At 42.1% G+C, this 22,669-nt stretch overlaps 1 protein-coding gene across 6 annotated transcripts in view; it reads right to left on the bottom strand.

Moving 5' to 3' along the window:
- The window catches only part of FAM13C (family with sequence similarity 13 member C), a 126,988-nt gene extending 121,981 nt beyond the window's left edge, over window positions 1-5,007 (bottom strand). For 5 of the 6 annotated variants that reach the window (XM_036336800.1, XM_036336799.1, XM_036336798.1 and 2 more), the window contains exon 1: window positions 4,691-4,826. In XM_036336800.1, coding sequence (XP_036192693.1) covers window positions 4,691-4,752 — 62 coding nt within the window. In that variant the 5' untranslated portion in view covers window positions 4,753-4,826. Of the gene's footprint in view, window positions 1-4,690; window positions 4,827-4,867 lie in introns of those variants that run through there. The other variant, XM_036336804.1, reaches the window with a different exon arrangement.
- Window positions 5,008-22,669: the final 17,662 nt, after the last annotated feature.

Below are 22,669 nucleotides of genomic sequence, written 5' to 3' on the forward strand. Positions count from 1 at the left end.
TTCGCCATCACTGATCTAAGCTCTGTAATGCGAATAAAAATGTTTCCCAATAAAACTTACCTAGCTAAGTAGAAAAATCAATGAAGAACAGAAATCTAGAATTGTTGCTTCCAAAGAATTAGGGTTCAACCAGAGATTCAACCCTAGAGCTCAACAATACCTATTGTTTGGGAATTTGGCAAGAACTTATTCCCGCTGCCCGCCCCCCCCCCCGCCCCCCCATTAGATGTGTTAACCTTTCTTCTCAAAGTACAATTAGTTAAAAATGGAAACTCAGCACCAGCACATCCAAAGCTGCAGATGCTTTCTGAGATATGAGGCCAGACCTAATTAGCTGATCCCATTCTAAGGCCTACTGAACCACTTAAGTTGCCACTCAAGGAAACACAATTCCTTGCTCACAGCAATGCAACAGATCTCCCTACTGGATTACATGGCACACACACAAACTCTTGTAGTTCATTTGGGTTTTCATTTGCTTTGATGGAGACTGTCAAGTTCTACTTAATTAACATCTCCTTTCTGATTGTTCTACTGATTCCTTGCCCAGCAGCCACTGCAATGTACAATACTAACCCAATTATAAAACTGGGTTCTATGGTGGGAACTCATATCCAGATATCCCCACTCCTGGAAGAAAGTCAATTCTGACCAAGTGCCTAACTGGTCTTTTACATTAGAGCTCAATACAGGAAATTAAAGATCAATCTCTTTAATAATCTTCTTCTTCAATATTCACAATTAGGTATCTTTCTGTATAATGTTTTTAAAACTGTAAGTTGTAAATTAGTATGTTGTAAATTACATAGCAGCTACCAAGCAGTTTGCTGTTATTGTTAGAGAAACAGAATAGAAAATGTCACTATAGTAAGAGTTAAATGTTTTTTTCACGAAACTTGTTTGAATAAATCTTGTATATATGTGGGTGCTGGATTGCAATATAAAATGTTTTTCTTACTGTTTTTTGTAGTAAAAAAAAAAAAAGTGAGCAGCACTTCTATTAAATGACTTCGAGACATCAACTAGATTTTTAAGTCCCAGAGTTCTTGATTTGTGGTTGCCTAGACAATACTTGGATAATTTGTCCTTTCAATTATTCTTTGTGAAATGCCCAGGGTTGTTATCTTTTTCTCTGTTCAGACTTTTACTCCCTTTATCAGCCTCAAACAAGAAAAAGCATATGGTTCTTCGCAGCTCACTTTCCCTTTTACATTATCTCAATGAAGCCTGACAATGCTGTACAATAAAAATTACCTTCACACAAGAGACTAAGGACTTGCCCAGGGTTCCAGTGTGCACAGCAGGGACTGCTCCACCCCCCCGAGCCCACCAAATCCTCTCTTCAGTCTACATTCCCAGAGGCTCACAAGAGGGAGAACAACTTGTTACTTAGGATAATGGTGGTGAAAGAAGTGCCCCCTAAAAGGATCTCTTGTTTGACTTGTGGTAAATAAGAAGAGAGGCCTCAGGTTGGTTATTCGATAAAATGTAGTCGTGCCAGGAACGGGACTGTCACTCACCTTGAAGTACCGTGTACCTGAAGGCAAAGTTGCAGAGGTACAGCCTAAAATCCTGTGGGATTTCTCAGTGTGTCCCCAGCACCACTCGCATTAGCACCACCTGGAGTGCCTGGTTGAAAGAGCAGACTCTGGTCTCACACCCACACCAACCCCCCACCTCACCCTCAGATCAACTCTCTGAGGGTGGGATCCAGGAATGTGTATTTTAAAAACAGATTGCCCTTCCCTCTCCCTAACCATTATGCTTCTAAAAAGTTTAACAAAGACCTAACGGTTTACAACCCCAGACCAGCGCTGAGCTGACTCCAACACAATCACCCATTCTAGGTTTCCACTTTGGGATAAATCCTGGAAATCCTGGGAAGTTGAATTTTTCACAAGCCCCAACCCCCTTCCACAGTTGATATGGATGATTAGTTGGTTTAGAAAAGCATTGTTTTAGATGATAACTAATTCATTGATAACTAAATCAGAATTCATTGCTGGCCAGGCTTCATTTCAAATAGCAGGTCCGCCAGGAAACCTAGGAAATGACCATGGAAAAATAACAGATGAAAGAGCACTGCAGATACCAAGGGAAGGCCAAGGCCATTCTGATCTTGGAAGATTGGGTAGAAAAAGAAAGTGACTTGGTCCACAGCTGCACAGACAATGCCAGGCCTGGGAAAAACTGAGAAGAGAATAAAATCTGTCTTTGAGTCCCTCCCAATTCCCCTTCCCTTTGACACTTATAACCCACCCTCCTGCCAAACTGGCCAAGCAGAACCCTGTAGGTTAGACTATCTGATAACATAATTTATATTCAAGTAATAATGACAACTTGAAACTACCTCCCAGGGGCACAGACTTTTTAATTTCCATTTTAATAAGTGTCACCACCAGAGGCCTTAACCCAAAAGAAATCATCTGTAGGTGGAATTTCAGGCACCAAAGAAAACAAATGAGTGTGGGTAGGAAGAAGTAGGAGTGGGTTGGGGACAGGAGGAAGAAGAATTTATCTTGTATCCAAAACAACATATAAGAAAGGCAAGCACCCCAGGGTGGGAATGGCTGGCGGGAGGGGGGGAGGGGGGGAGGTATCAATTGGGGGAAAAGGAGACATATGTAAAACTTCAGACAATAAATTTTTAAAAATTAAAAAATAAAAGAAAGACAAGCACTTCCTCTATGGATGCCAAGACCATACCCCAACATTTACTGAGCACCTGCTATGTCTGTGTCTCAGGACAGTGCATCCTGGCCCTGCTGGCTTTGGGGTCTTGCCCAAAGAACCAAGGAAAATGGTTTGTACTACTGAGGGGGGGAGAAAACATTACATTAAACAACCACTAGTTTTAAAGGACCCTAGTCCATGCTGTGTTGCACCTATGAAGCTTTTGGTATGTTTTAAATATGCTCCTTAGATTTTTAGATCAGCCAGATGGCATTCTAATTGTCACTCAGTGCTTTTTTTAAAAATAAACCAGTATTCCTTCTCTGAAAACAACAACAGAAACTTATGCAATCAGAATTCCTTGGGGAGTGGCCAAAGACAAGGTACCAGACTTTCCCCAGCATTTAACTATAAAACCTTTACACACACACACACACATACACACGCGCACACACACACACACACACACACACAATTGTCCATGTCAAATTTGGAACTACGGGTTCCCATTTTGAAGAAGGCCTGTGGCTGACTCTGGGGATGTGGCCACACAGGGCTTAGGAGAATCAGGCCCAGAAAGCACCTGGTGCTTGTAAACACAGCAGAGGGAGGAGAGTAGTACCTGTGGACCTGAACCAGGAAGTCCCCACCTCATCATTGGCCAGCAGACTCTGGCAGGCATCTTCCCCCACTTCCAGGCTTTTAGAAAGTGCAAGTTGCACATGATTACCAAGCAATCTCATTAACAAGTTATAAGTCACAATGAGTATATTATATTGCATCTTTTAAATAAAGCCAACCCTGGGGGGGTGGGCGTGGGGTTAAAAATAACTCCACTTAAGTGAGCCCAACACTAAAGCTAGACACTAAGAGAGTAGCAATTCCAGAGAAACAAAAGAATGAGGGAAATAAAAGGGCCTCAGAAGTCCTGTAGAATCTTACCTTCCATCACCAAGTTATGACAGTAGTAAGACTTGATACTCACAAACTATCTACTCCCACATTTTTTTGCCTGTTAGGGACCTTTAGCAAACAGCTCCCAAGTTACTGGGCTTTCTCTATTAAACTTGCAGCATTTTCTTGCAGTTGAGTATAACACTTTATACACCCTTTTTTCCTAAAAAGCTGTGACAATGACTCCTACCAAAAAGTCCCAGAAGTAAACATCATGAGTTAGCCTAGATAAAAATTGTTAAATAAACTATAAATATTCCTTACATATATGTATATATGTAAATTACATATAAATTACATGTGGTGTTAGCATAATATGCTCTCAATTCTTAACATATATGTACAGTATTAGGAAAACATTCAGGAAGAGATGACAAAAATTTACATCATGAACTATAAATACTTAAAAAAATTCTGTGCCTGCTGGCCTTGAGTAAAATATTGCACTCCTTCATTCCATGTTTCAATGGTTTGAGCCTTCCCAATGAACACTCTAACCATAGGACAAAATGACTCTTTACTCCTATAGTCAGGTCTTTGAGGTCAGTAGACAAAAATGACAAAGGGCATGCAAGAAAAGTTTACTCTACTGTGTCTTAAGAATCTGTAGACAAGAGAGGGTTAGGATAAGTTTAGCCTGTTTATCACATGCTGGAATTCAACTCAAGTCATTTATATCCGTCTTCTATTTGCTGTAAATATATACAGTGTATTCCATGAAAACTGACACCAATACTGGCAAAATATAACAGAGCTTCCTTAATGACATGTCAAATAGGTTTCTTTTTTATCTGAGCTCCAAGAACACATATCTTGGTCCATTGAGCTCCAGCAAGCATCAGCTTGTTTTAATATCTCTCCCACAGCTGCTAAAACGCTGATTTCAACCTGTAAAAGATTTCTGGGCCCCATCAGTCAGCAAGTCTCCTGGTCTTTCCAGCCCCAGATTATAGGAAACAATGTATCTAATACGAAGAGTGACTGGGGACAGTAGAGGGTACGTTCGTGATAGTTGCTTCCAGAGAAAGGCATGCAAGTCTTGTTTTAGGAAAGAATCACTTACTCTGTTACAGCGGAGCTGCTGAAGGAATTATCCTGAAGGCTGAAACAGAAACAAGAAAACATCAGCCAAGTCCAGCGGGGGAGCCGCCTCCCTGGTCGCTCTCCGGGAGTTAGAGCACATACACAAACATGGCATTGCAAGGCAAATCTCAGGGCTCGCCCGGCACGCCAGCTCTACCTTGGGCTGCTGTCTGCACATGCTCGTAACGACACCCCCAGCAGGGGCCCAGCCTCACTGCGAACCACAAAGCCCGGCAGCCCCCGAGGCTGCGGGCACAGCTCTGGGTGGGGCGGGGTACGCGGTGGAGCGGGACTCCGGCCACCGGATGCCCGCAGGGAGCACCTGGAGAGTTAGAGCGCGACCCCAACCTTGTCAGCCCCGCGCCGCGTTTAATCCAAGCCTCTCGGTGCCAGCCACCCCCGGCGCTGGCAATAGGAAAGCCCAACTGTTTCTGCCTAGTGCCGAAACCCGCGGGGAACTTGCCTTCTTGCAGACGGCTCTTACCAATTTTACAGAGCTACCCCCTCTAGAGATGGAAGCTCGCAGAGATTCATCCATCGTTCAGAAAAAGCCGGGAGGGAACGAGCAGGGGGAGGGGACGAGAAGGAGGAGGGGAGATGGCTGCTGTTTTTGTTTTACTAGTAGTGTGTGTGTGTGTGTGTGTGTGTGTGTGTGTGTGTGTGTGTTGTTTTACATGTATTGCCCAGGAAAAAGAAGAAGGAGGGTTCGCAGCATCACACCCGATCTGCCTGCACTCTTGTTATTTCAGTCCCTGAGAGGAAGCATCTAGCCCCGGAGGACAGAGCTGTGAATGAGCCCACGAAGGGCGAGAGGAGAATTTATTCCAGGCATTAGCGGGTGACTGAGAGGGACCGTGCAAGAGGTGGGGCTTCCCACGCCCGGAGCAGCCCTCGGAGCTCCGCTCCCAAGCACCTTTACAAAAGATGAAAAATAGCATCCACAAAAGCTATCCCCTTTAAACAAAGGCAGCCCAGTTGAGTGAAAGGAAGGCTGTGAGCTGCCACTGGCTTCCCCCTGGGGATGTTTGTCCTGCCCTCTTTCCTTTGTTCATTTCTCCTGCCAGCTTGACCTTGATAGGGAATGAACAGTCATCTGTGAAAGACGCTGATTTTGAATTAGGAAGACCCCTTCCCCCACTTTTTAAACGTTCCACTCCCAGGAGCAGCTGAGATGGTGGATTTTAGTCCAAACTGTATAGGCAGATGAGTTTTTATTTATAACAATAACAAATACCATCAAATTTTTACTTTCAGAGACTTAGAAAATTACCCCAAACTTGGTAATAAGGGCGAAAGCATGAATTTTCAGTATCACACTGAGACACTGTTTCAGAGGCCCACCCCAAGGACCCCTTTATTCTCTGAGAAAATGTACTTGTGTTTGATTTTGCTATTCACAGTTGGTTCGATCCCAAACACTGTGGAGTTATGTGTTCACTTGCACCTTTTGTCCAATCTGTACGGAGGAAAAGAGCCTCGATGGTATGGTTTTATTGCCGTGTACAACTTTAACCAATTTTGCATCTAACCTACCAATCTGATACTAAAGTTCTTTCCAAATACTGGTAAAAATTCAGATCCTCAAAATGCTCCTGGAACCAAGGGCATCACCATCTTACAGTTTCTCTCATTAATACATGAGTAGATCTCTGATGTGTGCCTACATTTGTATGAAAGTCATGTTCTCAGCTGTTTAAACTTATACTTTCAAAATTGAGTTTTCAAAGAAAAGCAGGTTTAATTTAAGGTCCTTTGCAATTTTACTTTTCTCTCTTGGAATCTTTTAAAAAACAGCTAAAAACCTAAATGGTCTTAGACCTGAACTCTATTAACTACATAAGTTTAGAAACATTTATCCCCTGAATGATTAAAAATACTATAGACAGCCGCCAGCCTCCTCTGAGCTAAGGTTCAAGAATGTATGTGTGTTCATTATTTAGCCATAACCGAGGTCTATTCTTCCTATTTTCTTGAAGCTGGTAAAAGGTAAGTCTATATTCAGTCTTCTTGGCTTTAAAGATTCAAAGGTAGCCAGTTTTCAGAAATTCTTTTTACTCATTGTCTATGGTACTGATTCCAAATGTCCTAATGCAGAGAAAGATCATACTTTTCTCATTTAAGCGTTTCCCGTGGCCCATCTGGAATGGAAAACGGTTTTTAACTTTGAAACAGGACTTAGACAAGTATATAAAAAAATGTGGGCCCTTTGACTATAACATGAAATAACTACATAAAATAAATGCAGCCCTGGCCTGCCAGGGAGCTCAGTTGGTTAAAGTGTCATCCCCATATGCCAAGGTTGCAGATTTGATCTCTGATCAGGGCAAATACAAGAAGCAAGCAATGAATGCATCAATAAGTAGAACAACAAATCTCTCTCTCGCTCTCTCTCATTAATCAATAAAAAATAAAATAATACCTTGGCCAGTGTCGCTCAGTGGTTTAGTGTCAGCCTATGAACCAGGAGGTCACGGTTTGATTCCCTGTCAGCGTACATGCCTGGGTTGTGGGCTCCATCCCCAGTTGGGGACATGCAGGAGGGAGCTAATCAATAATTCTCTTGCATCATGTTTCTCTCTCTCTCCCTCTCCCATCCACTCTGAAATCAAGACAAATATATTAAAAAATAAAATAAAATAATAAATGCGGTATTCAATAATGTCCATAGAAAAGAAATAAGAATTCTCAGCAGCTCATGGCTGGTATAAAACAAAAGTAGAGTTTAGGTAGTATTCATATTCAATGAAAATAATTTGTTGATATAGCTCACCTTTTTAAAAAAAATGTCCCAGGAAAACAGTTATTTCGCAGTATGCAAAAAATAATCAACCATTTAATTTTATTTCTTCATCAGCTCTTCTGACATTATTTATTTTCATATTAAATCAGGTTTAGACATTATTTTCATAGTGTCCAAGGCCTTCTTTTATTTTGTTTTTATAATTTGAACTATGCAACTTGGAACAGAACAGAACTGATGAATGAATAATAATACAACATCTGGCTATTTTAAAGACCCTGCATAACTAAACAGCAGTTCAAGGTGAGTTCAAAAAGAAAAGCAGAGAAACCAATATTGGAGTTCTGGAAGAAGTAAGTTCTAGACCAGTGTTCCCCAAAGTGTCTTCAGTAAAAATTCTAGTCTCCCAGATGATCCAAGAAAAGAAAAAGGAAAAAGAGTTAAACATGGTCAAAATAAGTTTTTGAAAGGATGCATCTTAAAAATTCACATTGCACATTAGGCAACAAAAAAATGTCTTTTGTTGTTTTTTAATCAATATTTCTCAAACTCATTGAAGACCAAACATTTTGTTAAATATGTTAACATTATGTTGAACTGGGAATTTTGAGAAAAGAGTTCCTAGGTATATCAGAGGAAAAATACAAAACAGGTTAACTGTTATACTTATTCATTGAACAAATGAAAAGATGATGCCATATGCTTGTCACTAGTCGACAGCTATGAATCAGACAGACACAGGCCTGTCGTCATAATGTTTTGGAGTAATTGTGAATGTATGTATATATGTGTGCAAATATATAATACATAATCAGTATATATTACATATAACCCTATTTTGAAACTGTAAGTAGAATTAGGGGAAAATGAAAGTAATAGATTTAAATATGGTTAATTCACTTACATGTCAAATGTTATAATGTTTTACTTTATCAGTGCTCCTAAAACCAAACTAAATTTCAGATTTAATATGAATAGTCTCTTTATAGTAATTGAAAACTTTTTTATTCTAATTTATTGGATTGCCTTATGCAAAATCTAAACCAATAATGTAGTGGTCAAGAAGGAAATTTATAGAGTTGCCAGGGTGTAGACCCACCACTTTCTAGTAGTTTGAACTCCGATAACCACTCCATGCCCAAGTTTTCTCTTCTGTTAAGTGGAGATAATAATAACCTATGCCATGGATTCTAATGAAGAGTAAATGACATGACTAAAAACAACAACAACAAAAGGTCAATAAATGCTATTATCATCACTTTCATTGTTATAATAATAAACTAGAGGCCCGGTGCCCAAAATTCTTGCACAGGTAGGGTCCCTAAGCCTGGCCAGCGATCAGGGCCGATTGGGGCCTTCTGGCTGCTGGCTGGGGCCTCCCTTCCCTGGCTGCCAGCTGCCGGCTGCCGGCTAGGGCCTTCCTTCATTCCGCCCCTTGGTGATCCCAGCACATCATAGGGAGCAACTGAATTCCTGGTCTCCCAGTTGAACTCCTGAGGGGATAATTTGCATATTAGGCATATATAAAAATATATATATATATATATATATATATATATATATATATATATATATACACACTAGAGGCCCGGTGCACAAAAATTTGTGCACTCGGGGGGGAGGGGGGCCCCTCAGCCCGGCCTGTGCCCTCTCGCAGTCTGGGACCCCTCGGGAGATAACGGCCTGCTGGCTTAGGCCTGCTCCTGGGTGGCAGAGGGCAGGCCCAATCCCTAGGTGCAGCCCCTGGTCGGGCTCAGAGCAGGGCCGATAGGGGAGTTGGGGCACCATCCCCTGTCACACTGAAGGCAGGGTCGATGGGGAGGTTGTGGCGCCACCCCGTCATGCACAGAGCAGGGCCAATCAGGGGGTTGGGGCATTTCCCCGTCACTCACAGAGCAGGGCCCATCAGGGGGTTGGGGCTCTGTACCCTGTCACGCACAGAGCAGGGCCCATCAGGGGGTTGGGGCACCGCCCTCTACCACCCACAGAGCAGGGCCGGGCCGATCAGGGGGTTGGGGTGCCGCCACTCTCACACTCAGGGCAGGGCTGATGGGGAGGTTATGGCTCTACCCTGTCACACACAGAGCAGGGCCCGTGTGTGTGTGTGTGGGGGGGGGGGGGTTGGGGCGCCGCACCCTGTCACACACAGAGCCGCAGGGTGATCAGGGGGTTTGGGCGCTGCCCCCTGTCACGCTGATCCCAGTGCCAGGAGGCCTCACGGCTCCGCTGATCCCGGTGCTGGGAGGCATATTACCCTTTTACTATATAGGGTAGAGGCCTGGTGCATGGGTGGGTGCTGGCTGGTTTGCCCTGAAGGGTGTCCTGGATCAGGGTGGGGGTCCCCACTGGGGTGCCTGGGTGAGGGGATGATGGCTGTTTGCAGCTGGTCACACACCCTTCAGGGTGGGGGTCCCCACTGGGGTGCCTGGCCAGTCTGGGTGAGGAGCTGAGGGCTGTTTTCAGGCTGGGGTTGACTGAAGCTCCCAACCGCTCCTTTTTTTCTTTTTTCTTTTTTTATTCTGGGCCAGCTTTAGCTTTGAGGCTTGGCTCCAGCTCTTAGGCCTCTGCTGCTGAAAGTAGGTTTCTGGCCTTTGCTTACAATGTTGCGATCCTGCTGGCTGAAGCACGGCAGGTTTCTGGGGTTTTGTTTAGCTTCTATGTTTGTTACATAGTTGCTTGCAGCTCAGAGGCCTGCAGCGGCAGGCGGGGAACTTTGGAGTCCTCCGTCACTGAAGCTAGCAAGCAAGCCTCATGTTAGTTTCAAGCTGCCTGGCTGCCGGCCGCCATCTTGGCTGACAGTTAATTTGCATATTGCCCTGATTAGCCAATGGGAAGGGTAGCGGTCATACGCCAATTACCATGTTTCTCTTTTATTAGATAGGATATATATAGATAAGAAGGTATAAACATAAAATTGGAAACAGGATGAACAAACTGCTGTGCTTGGCTAATACACTTACAGATGATATTTTCTTTCTATTTCCCATAAAGGTTTAGTATTTAAATAAATAACAATAAAAATAAAAACTTTACTTAATGTAGATGGGCTGTTCTTAAAATAAAATGAGCTCTACCCTGAATGGCTTTGTGCTCACTTTACAACTCTTTGATTTAAAATACTCACACATCCCTGGAGGAACATTCAATTCTGAGAAATCACTTTCTACAAGACACTATGGCAAGGAGCCAGAATCTTTACAATGCCAGGAAGTCAACAGAGGCCTGCTCTACTGGCATGGACACAGTGACTTGAACCTTCCTGCCAGGACCCTTGGGAATGAGCAGGCTTCCCTGTAGAAAAAGAGAACTTTTGCCTAGAAATATAATTTTCCATAAAGAAAACTATCCCCAACTCTGCCCTCCAATCCTTTCCCTCACTAACTCCAATACCTGACTCCATAACTAGATAGGCCTCATTATTGGAGTGGTCAATATTGAGCTCCTGAAGACTCAAAGATGCCCAGGGAAGCAAAGTTGTGATGAAGGACTGGTTATGATATTGGTCTCTAATCATGCATCCTTCCCTAATTAATGCTAGTGTATAGCAAATCTACTTCTGTCTGACAATCTCTTTGAAACATCTGACCATAAAATGCAGATACAATATAAATTGAGTGAAATTTTAATTTTTGCAAAAGACTCAGGATTTCATGAAGTCAATGGGAGTGATGATGGAGAGCAGCTTGAATCACAAAACCAGTGACAAGTTAGGTTTTGGTGATAACAAACAAAGAATAAAAAAACTGACAAGGAGCCCTAACTGGTTTGGCTCAGTAGATAGAGCGTCGGCCTGCAGATTGAAAGGTCTCAGGTTCGATTCCAGTCAAGGGCATGTACCTTGGTTGCGGGCACATTCCCAGTAGGGGGTGTGCAGGAGGCAGCTGATCGATGTTTCTCTCTCATCGATGTTTCTAACTCTCTATCCCTCTCTCTTCCTCTCTGTAAAAAATCAATAAAATATACATTAAAAAAAACTGACAAGGATAGTGATATGTCACTTCTATGGTAAAGGGAATGAATTAAATATCAAAGGATTAAAAGTGGACCTTGGAAAAATTTATGAAGCCCTTAATTTCATTTGTTGTTAATCCTCACCTGAGGATATTTTTTTCTATTGATTTTTAGGGAAAGTAAAAGGGAGTAAAGGGGCAAGGGGGGAGGGGGGAGGGGGGAGGGAGGGAGGGAGGGAGAGAGAGAGAGAGAGAGAGAGGGAGAGAGAGAGAGAGAGAGAGAGAGAGGGAGAGAGAGAGAGAGAGAGAGAGAGAAACATCCATGTGAGGAAGACACATCCATTGGTTCCTCATGCACACACCCCAGCTGGGCCGGGAATCAACCTGCAACCCAGGTACAGAATTTAGTTATGTTGCAGAATTTACCAGGCAACCAGAAAACACACAACGGGTACTCAGAAGATTCAGGAAAAACCCTTTATTTGCAGATGTACTAGTAAGGTGACTCAGGGGAGTTGGCTTCCAAAGCCTGAGCACCAAATGTGGAGGGTCTTTCCCATTTATCCCCTTGGTTTCTTTGTCTCCCAAATATAGACCAGGCTTCCAGACTTTTTGTGGGCTTTGCAGTCCCTCTGTGGGTTGGGATGGGGGAAGTGAGATTACACTCAAAAGCCTGGCCTGGGTGGTGCCAGTTACCTCCCCTCTGGCTAAGCTGTTAAATTCTTGGTTTATGGCCCTGGTAAACTGGAAGTATTTAGGAAAACAGATTATTGCCTCAGGAAGGGGCAGTGACTTAATTATAGGCTAACAAGAATGTGCATTAGGATACTGGTTACTGGCACAGATTCAGATTGCTAGCCCCCAATTGTCTTATATTACCCTTCACATGCCCTTGAAGGGGAATCAAACCTGAGACCCTTTGATGCATGGGCCAACACACTAACCACTGAGCACCCCAGCCAAGGCTGAAGCCCTTAATTTTTAAATGTTACCTTTTTATTATTATGCAGTGAGTAGCCAATGTAAGATGAAAGTTATCATTTTTAGCTAAACTTTTTTCAGAAAAATTATACATATATCCCTTGCAATGAGCATGATTTACTTTTTATTATATCTAAGAATTAACTCACTATTACAATTATATCCATAATATAAATTAAGAACATTTTTTAAAAAAGAACATTTTTATAATGTCCTTACTATTTATCATGATCTACCAGGTCCTATGTGTTCTGGCCCTAGAGACAACTCTGAACTTATCTCCAGCCACACAGGTCTCCCTGCTGTTGTTGCAACAGGTGAACCTGATCCATCCCTAGGACTGTTGCACTTGGTCTTCCCTTTGCTGGGAACACCACCCCAACGCCTGCTCACATGTGCTTCCTCTGGGAAAACTTTCCTGTCTACACTCCCTAAATTAGCAGCTCCCATCACTTTATTCTACTTGATTTTCTTGGTGGAACCTGTCACTACATGATATTTAAAAGTTGTTTGTCTATTTGTGTTACAATTGCCTCTCCCAATAGAATGGGTGCTCTTTGAAGCCTGTATCCTCAGGGCTGAAATATTCAGTATATTTGTGGAATGAAATGAATGAGTGAATATTTAATTCCATTTTTTTTCAAGGTGAAGCTCTATTCCTCTCTTATTTTTTCTATTTATTTCAAAACACTAGCTCCTGTTTTAAGTGGTTCACTTTAGGTGGGGTTTTTCCAAGATAGCTTATCTTCAGGTAATGAGGCTTATCAGTATTGGACACACCTTCCTTTGCTTTGCAAGGGTAACAAACAAATATGCTATTATACCAACATGGTTGATAGTTCTGGCTGCCTAGGACATTGTCTCTGAGGTGTGGTCCAATCTAGTCAGAAAGAGCACTGGGATTAACTGGTTAGCAATGTTTGTTATGGCACTGAAATAGGAATTTTAGGGGAATATAGGCAGGTTTAGGGAATTTTTAGAATTGGGGATTCATGGAAAAAAACACAGGGCTACAGACTAGGAGAAGTTACATTTCCACAAGCCAGTGGTTCTCAACCTTCCTAATGCCACGACCCTTTAATAAAGTTCCTCATGTTGTGGTGACCCCCAACCATAAAATTATTTTCGTTGCTACTTCATAACTGTAATTTTGCTACTGTTATGAATCGTAATGTAAATATCTGATATGCAGGATGTATTTTCATTGTTATAAATTGAACATAATTAAAGCATAGTGATTAATCACAAAAACAATATATAATATACATGTGTTTTTCAATGGTCTTAGGCGACCCCTGTGAAAGGGTCGTTCAACCCCCAAAGGGGTCGCAACCTACAGGTTGGCGACCCACAGGTTGAGAACCGCTGCCATAAGACAAGAGAGCTGGGAGAAGGGACATTTCCAAGGGAGCAGCAACAGTTACATTTATATAAGACAGGGAACTGGGAGTAGCCAAAAGGTCTATTATTTGCAAAACAAAAAAGGAGGAAGAAAGCCCAGAATGAATAGGAGGACAATGAGGAAGGAGGGCCTTGGGAGTGACTATAGTAACCAATTCAAAAGGGAATATTGACCAATCAGAAGGGATGTCAGGACAGAGGGACTGTAGCCTTTATAAACCTTGGAAACAGGAAGTTAGTGGGACTCTTTCCCCCTCCCCTGTTGGGAGTCTGTACTTGTTCTTCAATAAATCTCCACGTTTGCTATACCATCTTCAGTCCGTGGATTCATTCTTTGACTCTGGTGGACAAAGAATCCAGGAACCATCCTAACCAGGGGAACACTGCGTGTTCCAGTCCAAAAATCACGTATCCGCACAGGATGGGGGCATGGAAGCAGAATTATTGAGCTAGAGTACCCTATTTAAACAAAAATTTTCTTGGGGGGAAAAAACCCACATTTCATTGTCAACATTACATTTTGAATTAATTTACAGATAACTGAATACATCTTCCTATTGATTCAATTCTTAGGAACGTCAGGAGTTATCTGGTCTAATTCTTTTTTAATACCTAAACTTGTGCCATGAGAAACCCTAACTGCCAATTAAAGTCTTCAAAGATCAGAAATTCACACCTCACTCTACTAATTCTTGAAAGAAAAAAAAAAACCCACTTGAGCCCTCCCCTGCCTCTTCTTACTCCACTGGTGGCTGAATGCCCCTAAGAATGATCTCACTTGCCCTAGCCCAGTGGTCGGCAAACTCATTAGTCAACAGAGCCAAATATCAATAGTACAATGATTGAAATTTCTTTTGAGAGCCAAATTTTTTAAACTTAAACTATATAGGGAGGTACATTGTTATTAACTTACTTAGGGTACTCCTAAGCTGGCCTTTGCTAAAAACGTCCTTAATCTGATTGAGGTACGTTCGCTGAGGTCGACCCCTCCCAACTCTCCCATCCACACTCATCTTGTATACTTGTTTTGTCTATCTTTTGTCACCCTCGTGCGATTTGCGGATGCGACTAGCACTAACCACTGCACAATGAGATTGCTTACTGACTGACTCACTTGACTCGTGCATGAATCACGCACGCCTCCCCTGCGCTGCGTATTCCGCGGCCTGCCTGCACGCACAGTGTCTCCCGTCTCCTGTCACCCGACCGACCGACACCCCCCACTTCTAATGCCACTTCTTCAAAATAGACTTGCCAAGGCCGAAAACCGACTTCTGCACATGGGCCATGAAGTTTCAATCGCACTGTACGTGCGCGCCCGCACGTGGTATTTTGTGGAAGAGTCACACTCAAGGGGCCAAAGAGCCACAGGTGGCTCGCAAGCCACGGTTTGCCGACCACTGTCCTAGCCAGTTTGGCTCACTGGATAGAGCATCAACCTGTGGACTAAAGAGCCCCAGGTTCGATTCCGGTCTAGGGCACATGCCCAGGTTGCCGGCTCAATCCCCAGTGGTGAGCATGCAGGAGGCAGCTAATCAATGATTCTCTCATCATTGATGTTTCTATCTCTCGCTCCCTCTTTCTTCCTCTCTGAAATCAATAAAAAATATATTTAAAAAAAAAGAATTATCTAACTCATTTTCTGGTCTCCTGGCCTAATAGTGCATTCATTCCTGTACTAGATGTCACATGGCATAACTTAGAGGCCTTTTAGCATCCTTCTTGATCATGTAGCACTGGGTAAAGTGTGAAAAGTCCTCTTAAAGTGCAGCTGCGAAACTATTGCTTCAGGTGTGGTTTGTTCAGTGAAGAGTGAAACGGGATTTGTACCTCCTTTTTGTTTAACATTATATATACTCTTGGAGGTGACCCAAGATCACTGTGAGTGGTTTTGGCAATTACAGCACACTGGAGATTCAGATTGTTGGAGCCAACTGCTATTCCAAGAGCCATATCTGTGCCATCCAGCAGGAGAACAATTAGTTTATTAAACCTAAGTCCCAGCTTTGCATATATTCAATGAAATTCTATATTCTTTTATCTGACATTTTATGCTATTAAATCCAACTTTTCAGACCTTTTAGAATATATATTTTAACAAATATTATGTTGGCTGTCATATCTAGTTTTGTAGAATAGGTGCTCTGTGGATACAGTCCTCAAAACTTAAAGCATACTATATATATATATATATATATATATATATATATATATATACATTTATTCAATTCACAGATTATTTGCTTATATAATCAGGGAAGTATATTAATTAACTAAAGGCCTGGTGCACAAAATTCATGCGCTGGGGGTAGGGGGGGTCCCTCAGCCTGGCCTGCGCCCTCTCACAGTCTGGGATCCCTCTCGCAGTCCAGGATCCCTTGCTCCTGACCGCCCGCCTGCTTGCTGCTCCTTACCGCTTGGCTTGCTGCATCTACCCCTGGTGGGGAAGAACCGTGGGAGGGCTCCAGGGCATGTCTGGCCCAGCTCACTCAGTCCCAGTCAGTCAGACCCCAGCAGCAAGCTAACCAACCAGTCAGAGCGTCTGCCCCCTGGTGGCCAGTGCACATCATAGCAACTGGTCAACTGATTGACTGTCTGCCCCCTGGTGTCAGTGCACATCATTGTGAGTGGTTGAGTGGCCTTAGCATATCATTAGCATATTATGCTTTGATTGGTTGAATAGCCGACCAGATGACCGGACACTTAGCATTTTAGGCTTTTATTATATAGGATTATTTAATATAGTAAAACTTAAACTACTTTAAATTATTTTACTTTAGCATTGGGAAGTGGGAAGAGAAGAAATGAGAAAAAAAGGTTTGGGCAAATATTTGGGGTGGGGCTAGGGAGAAAGGTAGCAAATTGAGGGACCCAGGGTTATGAGGTAGCAATATAAAGGCACAAATCAATTAAAGGTGGGAGTGACATTTCTATCCTGTTCAGCACCTTCTTCTTCCAGCAAAGGTACAGAAGGTCTAGTCAAATACAAATTGCAATTAAATGAGTCATCCAGTTGAAGAAGAACAGCCTCACACACAAGCAGGAAGCAGCCAAGATACCTGGGCCCACTTAGGAAAGCCTCTTCTGTTCTATGAAGAGTAAAGGGTATTTTTCTCCCCATAATTCCTCTTATACCTTCAAAAATCATTTTAAGTGTTTGTTCTTCCTCCTGTGATTCCATTTACTACTTCTCTGTTTTTAAATCTTGATAGCATTCAATTTACACATGCTGTCAGGGCTTTGGCCCATGCAAATCAGTCTGCATTTCAACTGGTTACTTACATACATAAATGCCTTTGCTGACATGATATTCTGAATCTCTTTAAAATTCTCTCCCATGGACATTGTTCTTGTTACTTACTGTCTTGATGACTTAAAACAACCATTTTATTTTGCGAGTTAGGAATTCTGGAAAAGTTGATCTCTGATCCATGTGGTAGCAGCTGGGTCAGGTGGGACTAGAGGACCACCTTCCAAGCTATGGCATCTTCAGTCACATAGCCAATAACTCAATGCTCCTGGCCTCTCTCTCCACCTGGCATCTCATCATTCAGGGCCTCTCTACGTGGCTTGAACCTCTCGCAGCACAGTGATCTCAGGATAATCTATCTTCTTACATGGCAGCTGACTTCCAAGAGACCAAGGCAGAAGCTTCCAGTTCATTTAAGGTTTGGCTTATGTGGCATAACATTAGTTCTGCCATACTTTATTGGCCAAAATAGATACAAGTCAGCTCCGATTCAAGGGCAGGATAATCGACCCACTTTTAATGGGAGGGGTATCGAAAAAATTTGTGATCCTCTTTACTCTGCCACAGATATTTACTTTGGTGCATCTAGGAATAATAATTGTTGGTTTCCTTATACTTAGAGTCATGATAGAAGATAGTTACACTTTTCATTTCAAAGGAGCATTAATCTATACTTCTGGGTTACCTATACGTGTGTGTGCATGTATTATATATCATATATAATTATATATTCTATACATGTGTGTACATACAGAAGATATAGCTAAGAAGAGAGGGAGGCAAACTCTGGCCAGTGTTATTCAATGGTTAGAGTGTCAACCCTCGCATGGAAGGGTCATGGGTTTGATTCCTGGTCAAGGGCACATACCTGGGTTGCAGGTTCCATCCTGGCCCCAACTGGGGCCCGTGTGGGAGGCAACCAATGTCTCTCTCATATTAATGTTTCTCTCTCTCTCCCCCCACCTTCTCCCTCCTTTTCACTCTCTCTAAAGAAGCAATGGAAAAAATATCCTCGGGTGAGGATTAAAAAAAGGAGAGGCAAGATTTTTGGTATTCTCTAGGAACAAAAGTCTAGCTACTTAATTTAACTAATTCAAGCAACACTCCTCGACAGTTGTTTCAACACCCTGACATGACATGATTAACTGTGAGGTGTGTTGCAACTTGCAAGTCATTTGTCAAATATTGACATTTGTGAATAGTTCAATTTCTAAATAATAAGTTTGAGCCATTCCAAGTTTTTTCCTACAACAGCATCATTCTCTCACATGTATTCCTAACTGCAATCTCCAATGGAGATTAAGGGGTGGAGTTGCTGCAGCTCTTTCCCTGGGAACTGCTCATAACCCTGGCACACCGATGGGAAAATTCCACACCCCAGCCATCATCCATCCTGTATGACTTGAAGGAGAAAAAAAAAAAAAGAAAGAAAGAAAAGAAAAATCAAGAACTCCTATCTTAGAGCATGTTGCTAATGGAGCCAGTACTAGTTAGCTAGATGAAAGCCGGATAAAATCCAAATATGAAGCACTTTTGAAGTTTATTTTGTTCAGTATCAATAGAGAAAAATCTTGTAGTGCTGTCCTTCCTTTTCTCTTCTGCCTTGAGCTTCTCTCTTCTGCCTTTCTCTCTTCTTCCCCCAGCCCTTCCCCAGTGGGCTCACAAATGAAGGCTAACAAAACTTAGTAAAATATTTATCAGCCACCAATCATGCTGGAAAAATAACTCAAAAGTCATCCGTTGCTAAGCTTGGACAAGGAATACTGTTTACTGAGACTGAAAAGAGCAGATGTATTTATAGTTCCAAAAGCATAATGCCTCACTCCGCAACTATTTCTAGTTACTAAGTGCATATTAGTATAAAATTTTCCCTTATCGCCTCCTTGAGACAATGACTTAGCTCCATTTTTCGATGGACCTTGTGAGCTGTCATGTGTAGGTGGTTTATACACATCCAGAGAGAGCCGAATGCCCTTAGCTCAGAGACAGTCAGGGCTGCTGTGATTCTATATTTGGTGTCAATCCCTCCATGCGAGATTCAACTCCTATCACTGTTGTGCCTGCTGTCTCTGAGCTTGACTTTGCCCAGAAATGACTAACTTCTTATTGGTCCTCAAGAAATCATTAAAAAGTAATTGATGACATTGTAACTTTCAACCAAAATAGTAAATACCAAGTCCTAGAACTAATAGGACATGCATTACTACTACTAAACTCATCAAAAATGGTCAATTTAGAGAGAAAAAAAATAGGATATCCAGAATCAGCTTTCAAGGAAAGATAAATTATAAAATGTATATCACCCATTAGATCTTTTCATCTAATAACTAAAATGCTGAAATCTCAAAAGCCTAGAGAGCAGCACAATACAAGAAAAAGTACAGACGGGGAATTCTGGAGACTTGAAGCGGCCTCAGTTCTACCATTAACACATTTGACCTCGTGTGGTGAGTGGCCTTAAAATTCTGTATTTGGGGGAAATGTATAAATAAAGTTGCATGGCCTATTTTTATAAAAAAAAGAATGGAGGGAAAGAAAGAGGGAGGGTGGAAAGGAGGGAGAGAAGGAAAAGAAAAAGAAAGAAAAAAGAGAAAATCTATATATAGGGGGAAAACACAGAAGTTAAAACTCTATCTTGGCAGTGATCACATCAACATAATAAATGACTAATTAAAGTGGTAAAGGACTGGCCAATGGTTAAGAATTTGAGTTAATGGTATTACAATACTAATAAACATAGATTGGCTCATTTTATAGAATGTTGACTTATGGGTTCTACTTATGAATTTCTAAGAAGCCCCAATCACCCATTTAGAAAATTGCTTTCTATTTTTGGAAATAGAATGGGACTGTCTCATACTGTTTGCCTCAGTTTTCCACTGAAAGTGACTTGAATTTCTGCTACATTATGGGTAAATTGGCTTCTGTGGGCTAGCCTGCCTACCTATGACTCTACCAATCATGAAGTTTATCTGGGAGGAAGTCAATGGGACTAAAATGACATTTCCCTCCCACCCAACCCCCATTATAATCACTGAAGGTCTGGGAGTACAAGTAGAGGAAAACTACTGGGTCAGGGAGAAGGCTCAGAAGGAGAACACTAAAGATGATCAAAGGAAGTGAGGAAAGAAATGACAGGCAAAACATCTGTGAATATTAAGAGCTAACAGGGGTGTCTGGATTTCCAGTCAGGTCCTGGGATTATCCCCACTGCATGGCTCCTACGTTATTTCATGACCTAAGGATCCCTTGTCTTATCTGTTTGTTATCCACCCTCTTTCTACCATCATGAGAAATAACACAGTGGAGGAAGGCTCACTTCACACTCTCTAAGCTCTAGAGTGAACACCACCACAGTGGATCATCTGCTCATAAGAACAGTGTTACAGCCGGAAGTCTGGCTGGTACCACTGAGTGGGCAGGAATGCTTTGTTGTGCTGCAGATTGTCAAGAACTGGGTTGGGAATTTTATGTTCACACTCCTCAGATTGATGGAGACTATGCCACAGGGCTATAGGAAGCTGGTACCACATTTTCCAGTCTCCTTATCACACTGTCTTGAGCTCTCATCACTCACTCAGCAGCTCCTGTCTTTGGCCTCTAGCCCAGGCTAGGTTTTAACTCAAGGATTTTAGCTTTTTTTTTTTTTTAACTTTTCCAACAAACACAAAAGTAGAGAGACTAATATTATAAAACCATATGCCTATCACCCAGCTTCACCAATTATCAGTATTCAGCCATATTTATTTTTTTGCCAAACATTGACTCCCCCCAAATATCATCAAAATGGCCTTTTGATAAGACAAAGCTGAGTTTATTCTTACCTGATAAGGGAGAATACTACCTTGCCAGAATCTTAAGTAAAGATGGCAAAGTTGGGATGTTTATGAAATCGTGGAGTCTGGTTTAAGGCGGGTCACTCGATGGGAAGGGAGTATGATTAGGAATAAGAAAGGGCAATGATATAATAAGTTATGATCCATTGCTATAGCAAGATGAAGACTTTGAGGTGAAGGGTCCAAAGAGTCTTGGGGGCATAAACAGTGACCTGATGCTATCTGTTGAGGAGTTGAATAGTTTGATGTTCATTTTGATGGGCTTTATGGGAAGTTCCTGAAACAATAAACGTATTTGCCACTTTCACTCCCTGCACAAGGGTATCCTGGAGTAGTGAAATCAAATTGTTGAAGGCAGTGGAGTAATATAGTTATGTTGGTAAAGAGGCTGGGTAGTAAAGTCATATTAAAACACACAGTAAGTCTGTGGGTGTATATCTTTTGAGTCATCTAGCCCCTGCTCACTTTTATTATTGTTATTTGCTAGAGTATTTTAAACTATTGCTTACTTTTTAAAGTTGTCAAATGGTATCCAGCTCACATACTCAGGCTGTAATTAGGTAAAGTCTCTAATCAAGAAAACCCTCATATACACACAATTTAAAATAAATCAGTTGTTCTGTTCTTAGCTTTACCAGGAAAGCCAAGGAAATAACTCTCATGCTAAGCATTCACTCTCACACTCTGGAATAAAAAGTGACCAGCACGATTCAAAATTTCAAAGAGCTTTAAACAGCAACAACAGCCAGTTTAAACCATGATAACAGAAGAGAGAATCGGCAAGTAAGTACACATTCAATGTGGGCTTTGTGGGGAAAGTGCTGGGTGAAGTCAGCTCCTTTCTAGTAAATTAAGCCATTCTTCTGAAGTAAAAAACTGCCTGAAGAAAATGTATCATGACTTTGTACATCTATTCCTTTACAGTTCTGGTGAAAACATAGGTATAGTTAGGCTACAAACATAAACAAACTCGTTTTAAATGCAGGGCAAGGAGGGGCTGTGCAGAAGGAAAACGCTGTCTCTGGGTTTCTGAGAAAAGCCTGCCTTGGTGGAAAAATCCCCACCTTGGAGCCAGATCTGGATGGGAATCTTGAAGAAATTGCTTAATATCTAATACCTTAATGTTTTTAATTTTTAAATTCTATTATAAACAATCTTGCAAGCTTTTAAGGCTGGCATCTAGAATTTATTGGGTTTTTAAAAATATATATATTTTATTGATTTCAGAGAGGGAGAGGGGGAGAGAGATAAAAATATCAATGATGAGAGGGAATCATTGATTGTCTGCCTCCTGCATGCCCCTTACTGGGGATTGAACCCACAAACCAGGCATACGCCCCAACCAGGAATCGAACCATGACCTCCTGGTTCATAGGTGGACGCTCGATCGCTGAGCAACACTGGCTGGGCTAGAATTTATTGTTTGTTTTAATTATAATTTCTGCCTCTGAGGAGACTGTTAGAGGCCAAGAGTAGGAGGGAAGTGCAGAAGGTTCTGTTGAGCTTCTAGGGCCCCAATGCCATAGTTTGACTGTATTCTGTGCATCTGTCAAGACTTCTGAGTGGTCTGACTAGAGCCATGCTTCAGGAGTATGAATGTGACAGCCAGTGTCACCCTTAGAATTAGGCAAGAAGAGGTTCTGTGCTGGGTCCATGCCTTAAAGTACTGTTAGTGAACACATGGTGACATGTGGGTCCTTGGGGACCTGGCACTCAGCAATGACTGAATATGAGCAACAGTTAACATAAACATTTCCTGCCTCTGATACCGCTCCAAGCCCAGGACAACACTCCTCCACAT

This window comes from Myotis myotis, unplaced genomic scaffold (assembly GCF_014108235.1).
Source record: "Myotis myotis isolate mMyoMyo1 unplaced genomic scaffold, mMyoMyo1.p scaffold_m19_p_15, whole genome shotgun sequence".
Classification (NCBI taxonomy): Eukaryota; Metazoa; Chordata; class Mammalia; order Chiroptera; family Vespertilionidae; genus Myotis; species Myotis myotis.